The sequence below is a fragment of the Littorina saxatilis genome, linkage group LG11 (assembly GCF_037325665.1).
Source record: "Littorina saxatilis isolate snail1 linkage group LG11, US_GU_Lsax_2.0, whole genome shotgun sequence".
Lineage (NCBI taxonomy): Eukaryota > Metazoa > Mollusca > Gastropoda > Littorinimorpha > Littorinidae > Littorina > Littorina saxatilis.
The window spans coordinates 45,184,095-45,206,834 of NC_090255.1; the positions used below are offsets into that span (position 1 = coordinate 45,184,095).

At 44.2% G+C, this 22,740-nt stretch overlaps 1 protein-coding gene across 2 annotated transcripts; it reads left to right on the forward strand.

Moving 5' to 3' along the window:
* The first annotated feature begins 5,146 nt into the window (after window positions 1–5,146).
* LOC138980584 (uncharacterized) lies at window positions 5,147–22,740 on the forward strand. Of its 2 annotated transcripts, XM_070353483.1 has the most exons (4): window positions 5,147–5,393; window positions 9,387–9,475; window positions 11,705–12,083; window positions 20,514–22,740. In XM_070353483.1, exons 3-4 carry the CDS (start codon window positions 11,751–11,753, stop codon window positions 21,819–21,821), a joined length of 1,641 nt encoding a protein of 546 aa, XP_070209584.1. In that variant the 5' UTR covers window positions 5,147–5,393; window positions 9,387–9,475; window positions 11,705–11,750; the 3' UTR covers window positions 21,822–22,740. The 2 variants fall into 2 exon arrangements, with proteins under 2 accessions (XP_070209584.1, XP_070209585.1); XM_070353484.1 differs by lacking the exon at window positions 9,387–9,475.

A 22,740-nucleotide genomic window follows, 5' to 3' on the forward strand; every position in this document is an offset into this window, starting at 1 on the left:
ACCAAAATCCACCAATAACTCCCTAACCGTGTGTTTGACTGGTCCCAATTTTTGTAAGGACCGTCTCAGGAATGTATAGAACCTGTTCACCAAGTTTGGTGACGATCGGTCCGTTCATTCTTGAGATCTACTTGCGAACACAAACAAACACACAAACAAACAAACACACAAACAAACAAACACATCGAGTGAAACCTATATACACCCCTATACCGGGGGTGTAAATACAACATTTAGTCAAGTAGCTGTCGAACTCACAGAATGAAACTGAACGCAATGCAATTTTTCAGCAGGACCGTATACTCGTAGCATCGTCAGTCTACCGCTCAGGCAGTGAAATTGACAAGAAGAGCGGTTTAGTAGTTGCGCTGAGAAGGATAGCACGCTTTTTATATTTAGTCAAGTTTTGACTAAATATTTTAACATCGAGGGGGAATCGAAACGAGGGTCGTGGTGTATGTGCGTGTGTGTGTGTGTGCGTGTGTGCGTGTGTGTGTGTAGAGCGATTCAGACTAAACTACTGGACCGATCTTTATGAAATTTGACATGAGAGTTCCTGGGTATGAAATCCCCATACGTTTTTTTCATTTTCTTGATAAATGTCTTTGATGACGTCATATCCGGCTTTTCGTGAAAGTTGAGGCGGCACTGTCACGCCCTCATTTTTCAACCAAATTGGTTGAAATTTTGGTCAAGTAATCTTCGACGAAGCCCGGGGTTCGGTATTGCATTTCAGCTTGGTGGCTTAAAAATTAATTAATGACTTTGGTCATTAAAAATCGGAAAATTGTAAAAAAAAATAAAAATTTATAAAACGATCCAAATTTACGTTTATCTTATTCTCCATCATTTGCTGATTCCAAAAACATATAAATATGTTATATTCGGATTCAAAACAAGCTCTGAAAATTAAATATATAAAAATTATTATCAAAATTAAATTGTCCAAATCAATTTAAAAACACTTTCATCTTATTCCTTGTCGGTTCCTGATTCCAAAAACATATAGATATGATATGTTTGGATTAAAAACACGCTCAGAAAGTTAAAACAAAGAGAGGTACAGAAAACCGTGCTATCCTTCTTAGCGCAACTACTACCCCGCTCTTCTTTCGCCTTACGCGACTTGTCTATACCTCTCTTCGTTTTAACTTTCTGAGCGTGTTTTTAATCCAAACATATCATATCTATATGTTTTTGGAATCAGGAACCGACAAGGAATAAGATGAAAGTGTTTTTAAATTGATTTGGACAATTTAATTTTGATAATAATTTTTATATTTTTAATTTTCAGAGCTTGTTTTTAATCCAAATATAACATATTTATATGTTTTTGGAATCAGAAAATAATGGAGAATAAGATAAACGTAAATTTGGATCGTTTTACAATTTTTTATTTTTTTTTACAATTTTCAGATTTTTAATGACCAAAGTCATTAATTAATTTTTAAGCCATCACGCTGAAATGCAATACCGAAGTCCGGGCTTCGTCGAAGACTTCTTGACCAAAATTTCAACCAATTTGGTTGAAAAATGAGAGCGTGACAGTGCCGCCTCAACTTTCACGAAAAGCCGGATATGACGTCATCAAAGACATTTATCGAAAAAAGGAAAAAAGTGTTCGGGGATATCAATCCCAGGAACTCTCATGTAAAATTTCATAAAGATCGGCCCAGTAGTTTGGTCTGAATCGCTCTACACGCACGCACGCACGCACGCACACACACACACACATACACACACACACACACACACACATACACCACGACCCTCGTTTCGATTCCCCCTCTATGTTAAAACATTTAGTCAAAACTTGACTAAATGTAACGAAGAGAGGTACAGAAAAGCGTGCTATCCTTCTCAGCGCAACGAATACCCCGCTCTTCTTGTCAATTCCACGGGCACTGCCTTTGCCACGGGCGGTGGAGTGACGATGCTACGAGTATACGGTCTTGCTGCGTTGCGTTGCGTTCAGTTTCATTCTGTGAGTTCGACAGCTACTTGACTAAATGTTGTATTTTCGCCTTACGCGACTTGTTTCTCTCTCTTTCTCTCACTTTCTCTCTCTCTTGCCGCAAGACGTGTACGTACAAATATATCTCTCTCTTCTCTGTGCGGGTTAACAAGTCGTGAAATACGAACGCGCCGCAGCGCGTGTAAACATACACGAGTGTGTGTGTGTGTGTGTGTATGTGTGTGTGTGTGTGTGTGTGTGTGTGTGTGTGTGTGTATGTGCGTGTATGTGAGTATGTGTGTGTGTGTGCGTGTGTGTGTGTGTGTGTGCGCTTCTCCCGGAAAATGTTGATAAAAACAAGGAAAATGGAGCAATCTGGTGCAATCTAAGACAAAACAAAAACAAGTCGCGAAAGGCGAAAATACAACATTTAGTCAAGTAGCTGTCGAACTCACAGAATGAAACTGAACGCAATGCAACGCAGCAAGACCGTATACTCGTAGCATCGTCAGTCCACCGCGCACGGCAAAGGCAGTGAAATTGACAAGAAGAGCGGGGTAGTACTTGCGCTGAGAAGGATAGCACGCTTTTCTGTACCACTCTTCGTTTTAACTTTCTGAGCGTGTTTTTAATCCAAACATATCATATCTATATGTTTTTGGAATCAGGAACCGACAAGGAATAAGATGAAAGTGTTTTTAAATTGATTTGGACAATTTAATTTTGATAATAATAATTTTTATATTTTTAATTTTCAGAGCTTGTTTTTAATCCAAATATAACATATGTATATGTTTTTGGAATCAGAAAATGATGGGGAATAAGATGAACGTAAATTTGGATCGTTTTATAAAAAAATTTTTTTTTTACAATTTTCAGATTTTTAATGACCAAAGTCATTAATTAATTTTTAAGCCACCAAGCTGAAATGCAATACCGAAGTCCGGGCTTCGTCGAAGATTACTTGACCAAAATTTCAACCAATTTGGTTGAAAAATGAGAGCGTGACAGTGCCGCCTCAACTTTCACGAAAAGCCGGATATGACGTCATAAAAGACATTTATTGAAAAAATGAAAAAAACGTCTGGGGATTTCATACCCAGGAACTCTCATGTCAAATTTCATAAAGATCGGTCCAGTAGTTTAGTCTGAATCGCTCTACACACACACACAGACACACAGACACACAGACACACGCACATACACCACGACCCTCGTCTCGATTCCCCCTCGATGTTAAAATATTTAGTCAAAACTTGACTAAATATAAAAAGAAGAAAACAAGTCGCGTAAGGCGAAATAACAACATTTAGTCAAGCTGTCGAACTCACAGAATGAAACTGAACGCACTGCTTTTTTCACCAAGACCACATTCTCGTAGTTTCGTCAGTCCACCGCTCGTGGCAAAGACAGTGAAATCGACAAGCCATGCAGAATAGTGCGGTAGTGGTCGCGATGAGCAGGATAACACGCTTTTCTGTATGTCTATTCTTTTTAGCTTACTGAGTTTGTTTTTAATTCAAACATATCATATCTATATGTTTTTGGAATCAGGGACCGACAAGGAATAAGATGAAATTGTTTTTAAATCGATTTCGGAAAATTAATTTTGATCTTAATTTTCATATTTTTTTTTTCAGAGCTAGTTTGTAATCCAAATATAACATATGTATATGTTTTTGGAATCAGAAAATGACGAAGAATAAGATGAAATTGTTTTTGGATTGTTTAATAAAAAAAAAATTTTAATTACAAGTTTCCAATTTTTAATGACCAAACTCGTTCATTAGTTTTAAAGCCACCAAGCTGAAATGCAATACCGAAGTCCGTCGGAGATTGCTTGGCCAAAATTTCAATCAATTTGATTAAAAAATGAGGGTTTGACAGTGCCGCCTCAACTTTTTACAAAAAGCCGGATATGACGTCATCAAAAACATTTATCAAAAAAAGGAAAACAACTTCCGGGGATATCATACCCAGGAACTCTCATGTCAAATTTCATAAAGATCGGTCTAGTAGTTTAGTCTGAATTGCTCTACACACACACACGCACAGACAGACACACACACACACACACACATACACCACGACCCTCGTCTCGATTCCCCCTCTATGTAAAAACAAGTCGCGTAAGGCGAAAATACAATATTTAGTCAAGTAGCTGCCATTTTTCAGCAAGACCGTATACTCGTAGCATCGTCAGTCCACCGCTCATGGCAAAGGCAGTGAAATTGACAAGAAGAGCGGGGTAGTAGTTGCGCTAAGAAGGATAGCACGCTTTTCTGTACCTCTCTTTGTTTTAACTTTCTGAGCGTGTTTTTAATCCAAACATATCATATCTATATGTTTTTGGAATCAGGAACCGACAAGGAATAAGATGAAAGTGTTTTTAAATTGATTTGGACAATTTAATTTTGATAATAATTTTTATATATTTAATTTTCAGAGCTTGTTTTGAATCCGAATATAACATATTTATATGTTTTTGGAATCAGCAAATGATGGAGAATAAGATAAACGTAAATTTGGATCGTTTTATAAATTTTTATTTTTTTTTACAATTTTCCGATTTTTAATGACCAAAGTCATTAATTAATTTTTAAGCCACCAAGCTGAAATGCAATACCGAACCCCGGGCTTCGTCGAAGATTACTTGACCAAAATTTGAACCAATTTGGTTGAAAAATGAGGGCGTGACAGTGCCGCCTCAACTTTCACGAAAAGCCGGATATGACGTCATCAAAGACATTTATCCAAAAAATGAAAAAAACGTTCGGGCATTTCATACCCAGGAACTCTCATGTCAAATTTCATAAAGATCGGTCCAGTAGTTTAGTCTGAATCGCTCTACACACACACACACACAGACAGACAGACAGACAGACAGACAGACACACGCACATACACCACGACCCTCGTTTCGATTCCCCCTCGATGTTAAAATATTTAGTCAAAACTTGACTAAATATAAAAAGAGGCTATAATCGATTCAGGTTTCCGGCATATACCGGAAGAATCGTTCTTGTACTGTCATGGCCCTCTTTGGTGTTCTCTTGTGCCACGCCCCCTCTCAGTCGTGTCATCGACACACAAGAGATTTGTGACAGAGATTCTGTGCTGCTTGCATAGCACTACAGCGTCAGAAACGCGTTTTTTATTTTTATTTTTTATATAATAAAGTGTCAATAGACACACACCATCACGAAAACAGTTTAGGAGCAAACAAAACTGAACCTGAGATGACAGATCAAAATTATGTCCCGCCGAGGTCATGACATGAACAGATGGCGGAATTTGCCGAAGTTGAGCAACGACCGCCGACTTCAGCCGAATGCCGACCGTAATGGCGTGACGGTAGCATAATGATTGTGACGATGGAATGGATTACTTCTCGATAGCCGTGTAGCGCTCGGCATGGAAGGGAAACGTTCTTTTTGAAGTAAGTACTGTTTCTGTTACAATCGCCCTTCATTTCTAAGGCACTGAAACGAGATCTTACGGTCAAATGGGCCGTCTTCATCGGTTCAATCAAGTGGAAATTTAGTCTCTTCGCAACCTTTAGCCAAACTCTGACACTGGCGCGAGCTTGCACATTGCCTCAGTATTTTCCCACTTTAGAGAGCAAAAGGAAGGCTCCAAATCGATAGTGTTGTTTGAACACTTTGAATGGTCACAGATTGTTGGTTATTTTTGGCAACACTGAGATAATGTCATTTGAAAGCAGTTGTCGTCTGTAAGGTGTTGCCTATAAGTACTTTCTGTTTCGATCAGTGCTGGATTTTTACGATCAATCGTGGAGGTACCCGTAGCTTTCTCGCGGCGTGTGCGAAAAATGCAGGCCTATATCGGTCCTATCAGGTGGAAATCTAACTCAAACAGGGAAGAAGGAAGAGGCTGAGAATATAAGACGTAAACAACAACACCCCCCCCCCCCCCCCCCCCCATATATATATATCCCCTCCTCTGTTCTCGTGAGCCTGTGTTAGAGGTGTTTACGAACATTTATCGCCCAGACAGCTTGAAATAAGATACATCATCCTATTTTTCTGAGTTGGACTTTGTATTGTGGCAGCGTATACTGCGACAGACATAAAAATACACCGCATGACGACATGATCATGAATGAGTCGGTCTGTTTGAGCATGTGTGAGAAACGTGTCAGTGAGTCATATGTAGCCCATTGTAGGCCTTACAGTTACACATGTATGTGACTTGTTGCTCGCGCAGATGGTTTGTGAGGGGTGGGTAGGGGGTGCGTGAGTTCATCCGGTGTATGTTTTGGCCTGAGGGGGAGGAGGATAAAGTTGAGGGTCGGTTAGATGCTAAGATGGCTCCAGGAATCCCCCGACCTACCCAAGGGGTACTGTTTGACGCCGGGGGTGTTGGGGTCAGTGGGAGTTACAGTGCGTTCCAATCACTAACCGTGGGAGTGGAACACAAGGTACACTACAAACTGAAGGATACCAGTTACCACTCACTGAGACATTATTCCCATACAAACTAACAAACAAGCAACGTTCACACTGAAAACATATATATATCACTGAGATGTAAAAACCCTGCCTAAAAAAAAAAATCACTGAGATCTGTGAGAGACCATCCATCAACGTCAGCACCTACCAACATTAAACATTAAGTTTGTGTGTGTGTGACTGTGTGTGTGTGTGTGTGTGTTTGTATGCAGCATGTGTGTGTGTGCGTGCGTGTGTGTGTGTTCTGTTAGCATGCAGCATGTGTGCGCGCGGCGTGTGTGTGTGTTCTGTTAGCATGCAGCATGTGTGTGCGCGCGGCGTGTGTGTGTGTTCTGTTAGCATGCAGCATGTGTGTGCGCGCGGCGTGTGTGTGTATGTAAAAGAGAGGGAGAGAGGTGGTGTGAGGAGAAAGATCTTTCAAGCCGCAAGAAAAATACCTTTTTTGTTTTTGTTAGTCACTCTGTCAATCTTTGAAGACTGATTTGACTTTTTATCTCATTGTCATTGTTTGGGTGAGACACACACATCAGTTTTACCAACACACTTGATGAGATGTGAACACAACACAACACTTGATGAGATGTGAACACAACACACTTGATGAGATCAACATGTGAACGCTCAAGAAGTTGTTTTTTTCAGGGGCAGACACACAAAAGAGATTTACACACAGCTGCCAACTGTTAGTGTTAAGCGTTTAGTGACACAGCTGCCAACTGTTAGTGTTAAGCGTTTAGTGACACAGCTGCCAACTGTTAGTGTTAAGCGTTTAGTGACACAGCTGCCAACTGTTAGTGTTAAGCGTTTAGTGACACAGCTGCCAACTGTTAGTGTTAAGCGTTTAGTGACACAGCTGCCAACTGTTAGTGTTAAGCGTTTAGTGACACAGCTGCCAACTGTTACTAGTGTTAGTGTTAAGCGTTTAGTGTAGCTAAAGCGTTTAGTGTAGCTAAAGCGTTTAGTGTAGCTAAAGCGTTTAGTGTAGCTAAAGCGTTTAGTGTAGCTAAAGTGTTTAGTGTAGCATGTTAAGTTGTAACAGAAATAGCCTGGCTGATGATGCAAACACAATCCATGGTTACACTTGAAGCTGATAATGCCAACACAATCCATGGTTACACTTGAAGCTGATGATGCCAACACAATCCATGGTTACACTTGAAGCTGATAATGCCAACACAATCCATGGTTACACTTGAAGCTGATAATGCCAACACAATCCATGGTTACACTTGAAGCTGATGATGCCAACACAATCCATGGTTACACTTGAAGCTGATGATGCCAACACAATCCATGGTTACACTTGAAATTGATGATGCCAACACAATCCATGGTTACACTTGAAGCTGATGATGCCAACACAATCCATGGTTACACTTGAAGCTGATAATGCCAACACAATCCATGGTTACACTTGAAGCTGATGATGCCAACACAATCCATGGTTACACTTGAAGCTGATGATGCCAACACAATCCATGGTTACACTTGAAGCTGATGATGCCAACACAATCCATGGTCACACTTGAAGCTGATGATGCCAACACAATCCATGGTCACACTTGAAGCTGATGATGCCAACACAATCCATGGTCACACTTGAAGCTGATGATGCCAACACAATCCATGGTCACACTTGAAGCTGATGAAGCTGATGATGCCGACACAATCCATGGTTACACTTGAAGCTGATGATGCCAACACAATCCATGGTTACACTTGAAGCTTCACAAGGGTTGGCGGCCAACAAACCAAAAATGTTTGTTTAGGGTAACCCGACTGACCCTATTTTTGTGTGGGAGCCAACCGTATCACCTTTTTTTCAATTTTTGAGTCACTTGAGAAAAAGTGACTATGTAATCGGTCAGTGTTAGTCTGTCCGGCCGGACCACCTTAACGTTGGACTTTTCTCGGAAACTATCAAAGCGATCGGGCTCATATTTTGTTTAGTCGTGACCTCCAATGACCTCTACACTTTAACGATGGTTTCGTTGACCTTTGACCTTTTTCAAGGTCACAGGTCAGCGTCAAAGGAAAAATTAGACATTTTATATCTTTGACAAAGTTCATCGGATGTGATTGAAACTTTGTAGGATTATTCTTTACATCAAAGTATTTACATCTGTAGCCTTTTACGAACGTTATCAGAAAAACAAGGGAGATAACTAGCCTTTTCTGTTCGGCAACACACAACTTAACGTTGGGCTTTTCTCGGAAACTATAAAAGTGACCGGGCTCAAATTTTATGTGAACGTGACTCATTGTGTTGTGAATAGCAATTTCTTCCTGTCCATCTGATGCCTCATATAATATTCAGAACTGCGAAAGTGACTCGATCGAGCGTTTGCTCTTCTTGTTGTTCAAAAAAACACTCAAAAAAACCTTTGGCATAATTTGCAAACCATACCGAGACTAAAAAAACCCACTATAAAAACCACTATAAAAACTACCCAAAAAGCTGACCTACCGACCCTATTTTTTGTTGTCACGTTACCGTAAACCAACATATATTATTATTTGGCCTACTAGCAAACTGCAGCAGAGATTTTTTTTTATGAATGCACAATACTTGTTCAGACGTAGAGTTGCTTTTTCGTTCTAAATGTATGGCTGCCCAGAATGGCTATGAATCATCGCCATCACGCGTACGTCTTGAGTTGTAATTGCCTGGCAACAGACTCACATTTTGAATCATTTTGTCGATTTGTGCTGAATTTTATGACCTTACGTGCCAGTGATCACGAATCATGAATCACCACTACGCAAACACCAAGATGGAAAGTTTGAGAGGAAAGTCTGTTGTTGATTCATCATTCAGCCAGTAACTTGCATGCTGTGACCAGTATTGTTGACATGTATCTCCCCAACCTCCCCTCCCCCCCCCCCCCCCCCCCATTTTCACCATGATAGGCCATTATTGACTGCTAACCCTCTGACGTTTTGTTTACCTATTTCATCAGGTCTACGTTGTTTGCACCTTGAAGTTTGAACCTCCCGCTGATTGTGATGAGTCATCTGTTTTTGCGACACAATTCGTCTGTGTTCAGAGGTTTGTTTGTTTGTTTGTTTGTTTGCTTTACGCCCAGCCGACCACGAAGGCCCATATCAGGGCGGTGCTGCTTTGACATTTAACGTGCGCCACACACAAGACAAGTCGCAGCACAGGCTTCATCATTCATGTCTCACCCAGTCACATTATTCTGACACCGGACCAACCAGTCCTAGCACTAAACCCATAATGCCAGACGCCAGGCGGAGCAGCCACTAGATTGCCAATTTTAAAGTCTTAGGTATGACCCGGCCGGGGTTCGAACCCACGACCCCGTACGAAATGAACATATATGAACATATAAGAGACATATAAGTTTCTTATAAGAAACATATAAGTTTCATATATATGACAAGTAAAAAGCTATGTATGTCAGTTGTAGGAATAGGTTTCTTATAAGTCTCTTATATGAAAAAGACCCCAATTCATATAAGAATCATATATGAATCATATATGAGAACCTGCACTTCCAGAAACCTATAGTTCTCTTATATGTTTCTTATATGAATCTTATATGACTCTTATATGAATCATCACTTAGTTTCTGCATAGGAGAATTCAGGACTTAGAAAAAATATTGGACAATGCTGAATTACTGGCAATACTGGCTTTCATATATGTTTCATATATGAACAGGAAGTGGATGGTTTGCCTTGAGCATTATCTCCCCCTGACTGAACGGCCATCTTTGTGACAGCAGCTCTGTGAGGATGTTTAGCAGAAAATCAGTGAAAGAGCAGGACTAAAATGCAAAGTTCTTACAGAAATAATTGGACTTGATGTATGAATATGTGAAGAGAATGTTTATGTCATGCTGATGTTTGTGGGTGGCTGGCAGCCCAACCAACCCAACAGCTTGACACTGACAGGTTTGTGTTTTTATTCAAAATCCAGAATTTCCCTCCATTATTTGTTTTACTTTACAGTTCTGGTTCTGCATCAGGTGATCAAATCATGTTTACCAGCACTACTTTGGTTCAAGCAACAAGAAACTGTGACAGCTGTGCATATTCAAGAAAATTATTTGTGGCTGTAACTTGTTTGTTGTTTCTTGTTCATAATTTCAAGTTTCAAAGTATTGGATTTGAAGAGGACAATGCATGTCTTACTCCTCTTCTTGTGACCAGTGATTTAGAGATCTGTTTGTTTTTGCCCTCAAAATAAACACAACTTCAGTTAAGATATGTATATATATACTGAACCAAAAGGTATTTTGCAGTTGGATTCATTATAATTCAAAGTCAAGACAGTTAAATTGGGTTAAGCAGGTGTTATTTCCCTTGTAAACACAAATGTAGGTCAAGGTCGTGTGTCTAGTATGAGACATATAAATATCATATATGAGACATATAAGAATCCTATAAGGGAGATGTAGGTTTCATATAAGATTCTTATAAGTCTCATATATGAACATTTCATATAAGAGACCTATAGCTTTCTTATAAGAGAATATAAGATTCATATAAGAGACCTATATGAGCTCAGGTTATAGGTTCATATATGATTCATATAAGTTTCTTATAAGAATTTACCTCATTTGCATTTAAAATACCTATAAGCCACATATATGAAATTGTCATACAAGACTCTTATAAGAATCTTATATGAAATTGGGTCCAATTTCTTATAAGAACGTTTCGTACGGGACCTCCCGATCACGGGGCGGACGCCTTACCACTAGGCCAACCGTGCCGGTACCACCAATAATGGTCCTGTACTGATTATGGTCCTGTACCAATACTGGTCCTGTACCAGTAATGGTCCTGTACTGATTATGGTCCTGTACCAATAATGGTCCTGTACTGATTATGCCGATCATAGTTGTGAAGCTTAGCTGTGTGTGAAGCCCAGTCCTCATTCTATAAATAGCCCTTCTTAAGATAAGTCAATTAATTACCCCATCACAAACAATTTCATAACCCATCAAATACTGATTATGAGTCGATAGGTTTTGTTTGATTACAGTTTTGAGTTCATGTACTGATCAATGTGGCATGTTGCTCCAGTGTCAGCCTGACTTTGGGGTTGCCTTAGGGTGCGTGTACCAAGAGGGTGCGTGTACCAAGAGGGTGCGTGTACCAAGAGGGTGCGTGTACCAAGAGGACTTAATTTGAAGCTGCATTAGGGAAAGCGAAGACACATTGTCGTGTAAGAATATGGAGTACATCAACACAAAACAGGGAATGGAACTGTAACCATTATAACAAGCACGCTTTCTGTCTCTTTCAGAGCATTTGTCACTTGTCCGTTAGGTGACGACCTTGACCAGGCAACCATGGAGGCGGAGGATCTGAAGGCGGAGCTGACCTGTCCTATTTGCATGGACCTGTTCCGCGAACCTCGTCGTCTGCCGTGTGGACACGTGTACTGCCGCGTGTGTCTGCAGGACATGCTCACACGCAAGTACCTCAATACTCGCGCCTGCGAGCGCGTTCTGTCGTGTCCCGAGTGTCGCCAGCGTTACGACCTGACCTTTGAGGCGGCAGGCGTCGACGTGTTTCCCCGCGACTTCAAGCTGGTGCGCCTGGTGGAGCTGTGTCAGAAGTCATTCGGTCGCCATGGTGACGACGACGGGGGTGCTGAGGCAGGGGCAGATGATGAGACTGCAGTTAGTGCCCTTGATTTTCATCGTGTTGGCTGTTAGTGGTCTTGATGTTGCTGCTACCTCTTTGTGTTGCGATGGCTGTGACTGTGTTGCAGTGTGTGGTGCATGCTAACATTCTCACCCCTTGCTTTGATGAGAGAAATGAGAGAGATATGGCGCGTGTCAAGTTTCTGAATTCATAAACATTTGAGAAAATATCAACGTCATGTTTTTCGCTTGAGCCCATAACGTTTGTGACAGAAAAATTGTCATTTTCAATGAGTCGGTACTTTCATCGATTGCTTACATAAGAAACTTGCCAGTTACGGTGGAGATTTAAAACTCCCTCACTTTTAAAACCCTGTTTTCTCAGATTGTTTTTTTCATAACGTTTGTAAATGTAACCCTTATGGGTTAGGGTTAGGGTTACCAAATGTAACCCCATTAGAGGGTTAGGGTAACCCCATTAAAGGGTTAGGGTTACCAAATGTAACTCGTTAGGGTTAGGGTTAGGGTTACCAAATGTAACCCCATTAAAGACTCCCTCCCTTTTCAGACCTGGTTTTCTCAGATTTGTGAAAGTCTAAAAGGGGGTTCCACTGTATGTTGATGATGTCAGACGCAAAACACCAACTTTAATTGCACACGTTGGTGTTCATGTTTCAAGTTACAAAATATTTTCAAGTTTCTGTCATAATTGAATTCCATTTGAGATACAAAATGTACTCCCAAATTTGTGTTACTTTTAGCCCTTATACGGGTATATATATCTATTGTCACACATCTGCATCATCGATCACTTCTGATGTAGGTTGCCTAGTATCTGAGCTTAAATGACAACCAGCATTCCATAATTGAGTTTAATTTTGAAGTTGACAGAGAGCAAGAAGCAGAGATGGAGGCCGCCAAATGTTACAGAAATAGATTCATACTCGTAGTTGTAGAAAGTAGAGTGTACAGAATGAAAACAAGCATGGACATGTGTGGGTCATCCCTCTCACATTCTATATCTCAGGTAGCGACTACTCAGGCTTTTTATCGTTTCTTTGAATTTGGTTTCAGTTGCACTGTGGACTGTCTTCTGTGTGTGCATGAAGTTGCGTTGAGTGAGATAACTGTGCGATATCATATGCCTGTCTTCTCTCTAAGCCCTGTGTCACGCTGTGTGTTGAGTGAGATAACTGTGCGATATCATATGCCTGTCTTCTCTCTAAGCCCTGTGTCACGCTGTGTGTTGAGTGAGATAACTGTGCGATATCATATGCCTGTCTTCTCTCTGAGCCCTGTGTCACGCTGTGTGTTGAGTGAGATAACTGTGCGATATCATATGCCTGTCTTCTCTCTAAGCCCTGTGTCACGCTGTGTGTTGAGTGAGATAACTGTGCGATATCATATGCCTGTCTTCTCTCTGAGCCCTGTGTCACGCTGTGTGTTGAGTGAGATAACTGTGCGATATCATATGCCTGCCTGTCTTCTCTCTGAGCCCTGTGTCACGCTGTGTGTTGAGTGAGATAACTGTGCGATGCCTGTCTTCTCTCTGAGCCCTGTGTCACGCTGTGTGTTGAGTGAGATAACTGTGCGATGCCTGTCTTCTCTCTGAGCCCTGTGTCACGCTGTGTGTTGAGTGAGATAACTGTGCGATATCATATGCCTGTCTTCTCTCTAAGCCCTGTGTCACGCTGTGTGTTGAGTGAGATAACTGTGCGATATCATATGCCTGTCTTCTCTCTAAGCCCTGTGTCACGCTGTGTGTTGAGTGAGATAACTGTGCGATATCATATGCCTGTCTTCTCTCTAAGCCCTGTGTCACGCTGTGTGTTGAGTGAGATAACTGTGCGATATCATATGCCTGTCTTCTCTCTGAGCCCTGTGTCACGCTGTGTGTTGAGTGAGATAACTGTGCGATATCATATTCCTGTCTTCTCTCTGAGCCCTGTGTCACGCTGTGCGTTGAGTGAGATAACTGTGCGATATCATATGCCTGTCTTCTCTCTAAGCCCTGTGTCACGCTGTGTGTTGAGTGAGATAACTGTGCGATATCATATTCCTGTCTTCTCTCTGAGCCCTGTGTCACGCTGTGCGTTGAGTGAGATAACTGTGCGATATCATATGCCTGTCTTCTCTCTCAGCCCTGTGTCACGCTGTGTGTTGAGTGAGATAACTGTGCGATATCATATGCCTGTCTTCTCTCTAAGCCCTGTGTCACGCTGTGTGTTGAGTGAGATAACTGTGCGATATCATATGCCTGTCTTCTCTCTGAGCCCTGTGTCACGCTGTGTGTTGAGTGAGATAACTGTGCGATATCATATGCCTGTCTTCTCTCTGAGCCCTGTGTCACGCTGTGTGTTGAGTGAGATAACTGTGCGATATCATATGCCTGTCTTCTCTCTGAGCCCTGTGTCACGCTGTGTGTTGAGTGAGATAACTGTGCGATATCATATGCCTGTCTTCTCTCTGAGCCCTGTGTCACGCTGTGTGTTGAGTGAGATAACTGTGCGATATCATATGCCTGTCTTCTCTCTGAGCCCTGTGTCACGCTGTGTGTTGAGTGAGATAACTGTGCGATATCATATGCCTGTCTTCTCTCTAAGCCCTGTGTCACGCTGTGTGTTGAGTGAGATAACTGTGCGATATCATATGCCTGTCTTCTCTCTGAGCCCTGTGTCACGCTGTGCGTTGAGTGAGATAACTGTGCGATATCATATGCCTGTCTTCTCTCTAAGCCCTGTGTCACGCTGTGTGTTGAGTGAGATAACTGTGCGATATCATGTCTTCTCTCTGAGCCCTGTGTCACGCTGTGTGTTGAGTGAGATAACTGTGCGATATCATATGCCTGTCTTCTCTCTAAGCCCTGTGTCACGCTGTGTGTTGAGTGAGATAACTGTGCGATGCCTGTCTTCTCTCTAAGCCCTGTGTCACGCTGTGTGTTGAGTGAGATAACTGTGCGATATCATATGCCTGTCTTCTCTCTAAGCCCTGTGTCACGCTGTGTGTTGAGTGAGATAACTGTGCGATATCATATGCCTGTCTTCTCTCTAAGCCCTGTGTCACGCTGTGTGTTGAGTGAGATAACTGTGCGATATCATATGCCTGTCTTCTCTCTGAGCCCTGTGTCACGCTGTGTGTTGAGTGAGATAACTGTGCGATATCATATGCCTGTCTTCTCTCTAAGCCCTGTGTCACGCTGTGTGTTGAGTGAGATAACTGTGCGATATCATATGCCTGTCTTCTCTCTGAGCCCTGTGTCACGCTGTGTGTTGAGTGAGATAACTGTGCGATATCATATGCCTGTCTTCTCTCTGAGCCCTGTGTCACGCTGTGTGTTGAGTGAGATAACTGTGCGATATCATATGCCTGTCTTCTCTCTAAGCCCTGTGTCACGCTGTGTGTTGTTGTTTGTTTTTGCTTTCAGTTCCACTGTGGACTGTCTTCTGTGTGTGAAGTTGTGTTGAGTGAGATAACTATGCGATATCATATGCCTGTCTTCTCTCTTAGCCCTGTGTCACACTGTGTGTCTGTAGTGTCAAGTGATAAAGAGTAACAACCACAGCTTGTTTTCATATCTGGCTTGCTGTCCTGTTGTTTGTTTTATTTGCAGCACATTGTTATTTGATTTAGTTTTCTGCCTCCAGTGGTGTGATAATCAATGTGATGTTTTCTCCGTGGTGTCATAATCAATGTGATGTTTTCTCCGTGGTGTGATAATCTGAGGTTGTCTTTCTGTCACACTTATTGTTGTATCCAGCTAACATGGCTGGTCTGACACATGTATCTGTTCTGCACAATTCGTCATTCTTGTATTCTTACTTTTTATGAATTCCTGACCTCAAAACAGATTTCCTGGTAAATGAAATATCAGGAAATGTAAGCAATAATAATAATACTAATAAAACATTGATATAGCGTTTCTCTACAACTCAAAATGCTTTACAATGGCTTGATATAGCGTTTCTCTACAACTCAAAATGCTTTACAATGGCTTGATATAGCGTTTCTCTACAACTCAAAATGCTTTACAATGGCTCATGAAACAAACCCGATATAGGAAGGACAAATCATAAATAAAACTTGAGAAGCTGAAGGCTGCTTGGCCAGTTACAGTTTACAGTTTGGCCAGTTACACTTTACAGCTTGGCCAGTTACACTTTACAGCTTGGCCAGTTACACTTTACAGCTTGGCCAGTTACACTTTACAGCTTGGCCAGTTACACTTTACAGTTTGGCCAGTTACACTTTACAGCTTGGCCAGTTACAGTTTACAGCTTGGCCAGTTACAGTTTACAGCTTGGCCAGTTACAGTTTACAGCTTGGCCAGTTACAGTTTACAGTTTGGCAGTTACAGGATTGGGTGTTCTGTAATTTATTGCCTAATCAGATTTTAAGTCAGGAATTCTCCGAAAGTAATTTTTTTCCATGAAGTTTTGATTATGAGTTTATTACAGACGCCGAAAGAAATGTTAGATTTGACAAGCAGAAATTTCTCAGTAATGCTTTCCCCTGCCACCCCCCCCCCCCCCCCATCCTACCCCCTCCTGCCCCCCAGTCCCCCCCCCACACACACACACACCTCACACATCCCCTTTGTGAAAAATGAGAAGATAAGTAAACAACTTTATAATCTTGACTCAGTGATACTGATAGCGATGACTAGTACAAACATGCATGCTTTGTGTGTCATTCCTCTCAGATTTAATTGCAGTGATTCCCATTTTGGTGTTGAACGTGTGGTTCTGCACATGTTGGCTGTTGTTGTCTCCATCTGACCTCGCTTATGTTGTGATCTGACCCCAATCGTGTTGTGCGAGCGACACACTGACTCACTGCACCCTAGCTGTGTCAATGAACGGTGCTTGTGTCACGACTTGTTTACCGCACCTCGTGTTCTAGTCATGCAATATGCTAATCCCCTCCTTGTGTCAATGTCACCCCCTACAGAGAGTGTTTCTGTGACCTGGTTTACCGGGTGCTGTGACCTAGTTTACCTGTGCAAGCATACAGTCACACTGTTGATCACTCACAACTTTATGTTTTTCGCAAGAGGGAAGAACTGGGGGGGGGGGGGGGGGGATAAAAATAGAATCACAGGGTATCAAGTTTTGCTGTCAGTGTTATTGTGTTGTGGAGAAGGTGTTGTCCTTGAACTTGAAGAAAGAAGAGTTGTTTGAAGCGGCCTGGATCATAAACAATTGTAGAATGTGGGTCACAACCCTGTAAAAATGTTAGGTATTCGAGCAGGAACAGTGAGATATTTATACCGGATTTTGTTGTGTGATCTGGTCACATTAAAAACAGGGGATTGGGGGGGGGGGGGGGGGTGGGGGTTGGCGTTTGTCACTTTGTAAATACAGGGAATTGTTCCTAATTGCTGCTTTATAAAGCATTTTGAATAAATTGAGCTGTTTTAAAAAACAAATTTGTTGTTGCATTTTGGTTATATATACCCCCTTGACATGGTAAGTAACTGTCAATTTCAAACTTTAGATAATCGTATGCTGAAAACTGTGCAAGATAATCGTATGCTCAAAACTGTGCAAGATTAAGCCAGTAGAAATGGAAACAGATATTTTATGTTTATAATGCGCTATAGTTAGCATTGTGTACCGCGCTGTTTAATTCAGGGATCTGGCTGTAGTTAGCATTGTGTACCGCGGTGTTTCAGGGATCTGGCTGTAGTTAGCATTGTGTACCGCGCTGTTTCAGGGATCTGGCTGTAGTTAGCATTGTGTACCGCGGTGTTTCAGGGATCTGGCTGTAGTTAGCATTGTGTACCGCGCTGTTTCAGGGATCTGGCTGTAGTTAGCATTGTGTACCGCGCTGTTTCAGGGATCTGGCTGTAGTTAGCATTGTGTACCGCGCTGTTTCAGGGATCTGGCTGTAGTTAGCATTGTGTACCGCGCTGTTTCAGGGATCTGGCTGTCGTTAGCATTGTGTACCGCGCTGTTTCAGGGATCTGGCTGTAGTTAGCATTGTGTACCGCGCTGTTTCAGGGATCTGGCTGTCGTTAGCATTGTGTACCGCGCTGTTTCAGGGATCTGGCTGTAGTTAGCATTGTGTACCGTGCTGTTTCAGGGATCTGGCTGTAGTTAGCATTGTGTACCGCGCTGTTTCAGGGATCTGGCTGTAGTTAGCATTGTGTACCACGCTGTTTCAGGGATCTGGCTGTAGTTAGCATTGTGTACCGCGGTGTTTCAGGGATCTGGCTGTAGTTAGCATTGTGTACCGCGCTGTTTCAGGGATCTGGCTGTAGTTAGCATTGTGTACCGCGGTGTTTCAGGGTTCTGGCTGTAGTTAGCATTGTGTACCGCGCTGTAGTTAGCATTGTGTACTGCGCTGTTTCAGGGATCTGGCTGTAGTTAGCATTGTGTACCGCGCTGTAGTTAGCATTGTGTACCGCGGTGTTTCAGGGATCTGGCTGTAGTTAGCATTGTGTACCGCGGTGTTTCAGGGATCTGGCTGTAGTTAGCATTGTGTACCGCGCTGTAGTTAGCATTGTGTACCGCGGTGTTTCAGGGATCTGGCTGTAGTTAGCATTGTGTACCGCGCTGTTTCAGGGATCTGGATTATAATGTTTATGCGCTGTAGTTAGCATTGTGTAGAGCGGTGTTTCAGGGATCTGGATTATAATGTTTATGCGCTGTAGCAGGGACCTATATTTAGATATATATATATGTATAGAGTGACAGTGTGTGTGTGTGTATTGGGCGCTCTCGGGGGGGAGGGAGATACATGTATAGAGTGACAGTGTGTGTGCGTGATGGGCGCTCTCGGGGGGGGGGGGGGGGGGGGGGGGGGGGGGGAAGGGAGTTACATGTATAGACAGTAAATAGAGTGACAGTCAGACCTGTTTACCAGTACGATTTGGGCGTATTTTGTACGCCAAATTATTATCGGTACGCAAATACGCGACACACGCACAAAATACGCCTAAGAAAAGGTCTAGAATACGTTTTCCGGTGTTGGTGTGCTGATTACGGGATGGTACAACTGATACCGGTTTCGGTCGAAGGGAGATAACCATGACAGCGAGTCTTCAGCTGTGGAAACCTTGTTCAGTTGTTGGCACGTGCGATCGTCTGGACAATCGTGGCAAAATGAAGCGGAAAAATTTGCCAGTTTTGGATGACTGTACCAAATCTAAACAGCAGAAGCAGCAGATTTTCTTGGAGAAATATAAGAAAGAGCCAGGAATTGTGGAGTCTACTATGGGAAAAAGTCATGCACACTGCAAGTATTGTAAATCAGATTTCTCCGTTGCCCATGCTGGGAAATATGACATCGAACGACACTGCAATTCCAAATCTCACCTGGACAAGGTTGCTGCAAAGAAATCCGCTGAAAGCTGCCAAGGAATTATGAAGTTCATTCCCGCAAATCAAATCCTGCCAGAAGAAAAGGCTGTAGTCCGTGCTGAAGCAATGTTTTCTGAGATGATTGTAAAAATGAACTTGCCACTGTCAACCGCAGATGTTATTTCACAAACTTCATCTTTTCATTATCAATCTGTTTGGAAGACACTGGTTATAATGCTATAAACTGACAGGTAAATAAAATTGTTTTATCCCACAAGACATGCTATTATTACACAAACACGTTTGCACACACGCGTACATTTTCCCTAGCCCATATGGCTTTGCTTGCAAAGTACACCAACTTTTTGAAAAATACACTCAACTTTTTGGGAAAGTACTCTTGCCTCGGGTTTAGGGTAAACAGGTCTGGACAGTGTGTGTGTATTGGGCGCTCTGGGGGGGGGGGGGGGGGGGGGGAAGGGAGATACATGTATAGAGTGACAGTGTGTGTGTATTGGGCGCTCTGGGGGGAAGGGAGATCTATACATGTATAGAGTGACTGTGTTAAGTTTACCATTGCAAAATCTTTGGTAAAAAACATAAGGGTAATGTTGTTGCGAGTTAAGTGCACAGGAGTCACTGAGTGTAGATAGATGTCTGTGGGTTTGACCACAGCTCCTGTGGGTTTGACAGTGTGAGAAGTAAGAAAGGAGACTCTTGACCCAAAGTGAGGTGTTGAGACTCTTGACCCAAAGTGAGGTGTTGGAGACTCTTGACCCAAAGTAAGACCCAAAGTGAGGTGTTGAGACTCTTGACCCAAAGTGAGGTGTTGAGACTCTTGACCCAAAGTGAGGTGTTGAGACTCTTGACCCAAAGTGAGGTGTTGAGACTCTTGACCCAAAGTGAGGTGTTGAGACTCTTGACCCAAAGTGAGGTGTTGTTGTGAGTTTAGCGGGAGTCACTTAGTGTAGATGTTTGTGAGTGTTTGACAGTGTGAGAAGGAAGGAATAAGACATCACTGTCATCTTGACCCAAACTGAGGTGTTGTGAGTTTTGGGGAAGTCATTTAGTGCAGATGTGTGTGTGTGTGTGTGTGTGTGTGTGTGTGTGTGAAGAAAGCAATGAGGCATGTGGTGTTGACCCAAAGTGACCTGTTGTTGTGCAGGTGAAGGAGGTGTACGTGCCCGACAGGGAGAGCAACCCGCCCCCAACATCACCACCGCAGTCCTCGGCGTCGCCATCATCAGCGTCAGCGGCACCCACACCCCAGTCAGCATCAGCGGGCACTCTGGCCGCATCCTCCCCACACCCGTTGTCACGGCAACAGCTAGAGGCCAGCCTCCATTCCTTCGGCAGTCCCGCCGCCAGCCTGTCTGACGACTCCTGGATCTACGTTACTCCCGACAACGGGCGGGCAGTGACGAGAGTGGTGACTGCCTCACGCCTGGGTGGTGGTGGTTATGAGCGTGGCGACGACTCGTGGCTCCACCCCTCGCTTGTCACAGACACAGACTTCCCCCTGGACGCGGAGCAAGACGTGCGAGGCAGTGCTGCTCTTGACTACAGGCGGCGTGACCCTGGCGTTGACCTCTCCGGTCACTATGACAACCAGGGTCGAGAGCACTTTGAGAGGTACGTCGCGGCGGAGCAGGTAGCTGTGGGTCAAAGGTCGGCACCGACCCCCGCCTCCCCTTCCTCCGAGTCCAGCTCGGGCAGCGACACCAGCGACGAGAGAGGCGACGAGGGCAGCGACGAAAGGTCAGGGGACGAGGTCAGCAGGTCAGGGTCAGAGGACAACAGTCAAGGTCAGAAGCGGCGGTCCCGTCTCTCTCGCTTCTTTCGCTCCCTGGTCATGTCCGACTCCGAGTCGTGGGACGAAGACGACCCAGCATACGCCGGGGCTGCGGCCAATCACTTTGAGCAACCTCAACACTTCCAAGGTGACGGTGAGGGGAGTGTGGGGGGGATGATGGAGGAGAGAGGGGTGGAAATGCTGCCAGGCGGTGTGGGACAGGACGTGTCTCACTTTGACCACACTGCTGTGCCGGGGCCTGCGTCTCTCTCTCAGGGTCAGTCAAGGTCAGCGGATGTCAGGACAGAGGTCGGCGTGGAGGCGGGGCAGTGGCGGGGCAGACAGGACGACGGGTGTGACAGGAACCACAACTCGCTGCCTGCAGGTGGCGCCGCGTTGTGCGGACACCCTGCTGCCGACAGTGCCCCCGTCTCTTTGCCTGTAGGGGGTGCCACTGTCGCTGTGGGAACACCTGCATCGAGGGGGAGAATTGGTGGTGACGTGAGTGAGGATTCTGACGAGGATTACCAGCCCCAGACGTCCATGCTGCGGCCGCGTCGCAAGCCACGGTCACGCCTCAAGAAGTTCTTCACCTCGCTGCTGTCGCTGTCCTCATCCGAGGACGAGGAGGAGACTGAAGGGCAGGGGGAGTCCTCCATCCCCGTCACTGACAGGCACTGAACTGTGTCCTCCATCCCCGTCACTGACAGGCACTGAACTGTGTCCTCCATCCCCGTCACTGACAGGCACTGAACTGTATCCTCCATCCTCGTGACTGACAGGCACTGAACTGAGTCCTCCATCCCCGTGACTGACAGGCACTGAACTGTGTCCTCCATCCCCGTGACTGACAGGCACTGAACTGTGTCCTCCATCCCCGTGACTGACAGGCACTGAACTGTGTGTCCTCCATCCCCGTGACTGACAGGCACTGAACTGAGTCCTCCATCCCCGTGACTGACAGGCACTGAACTGTGTCCTCCATCCCCGTGACTGACAGGCACTGAACTGTGTGTCCTCCATCCCCGTGACTGACAGGCACTGAACTGAGTGTCCTCCATCCCCGTGACTGACAGGCACTGAACTGTGTGTCCTCCATCCCCGTGACTGACAGTGACAGGCACTGAACTGTGTCCTCCATCCCCGTGACTGACAGGCACTGAACTGTGTCCTCCATCCCCGTGACTGACAGGCACTGAACTGTGTGTCCTCCATCCCCGTGACTGACAGGCACTGAACTGTGTCCTCCATCCCCGTGACTGACAGGCACTGAACTGTGTGTCCTCCATCCCCATGACTGACAGGCACTGAACTGTGTCCTCCATCCCCGTGACTGACAGGCACTGAACTGTGTGTCCTCCATCCCCGTGACTGACAGGCACTGAACTGAGTGTCCTCCATCCCCGTGACTGACAGGCACTGAACTGTGTCCTCCATCCCCGTGACTGACAGGCACTGAACTGAGTGTCCTCCATCCCCGTGACTGACAGGCACTGAACTGTGTGTCCTCCATCCCCGTGACTGACAGTGACAGGCACTGAACTGTGTCCTCCATCCCCGTGACTGACAGGCACTGAACTGTGTCCTCCATCCCCGTGAC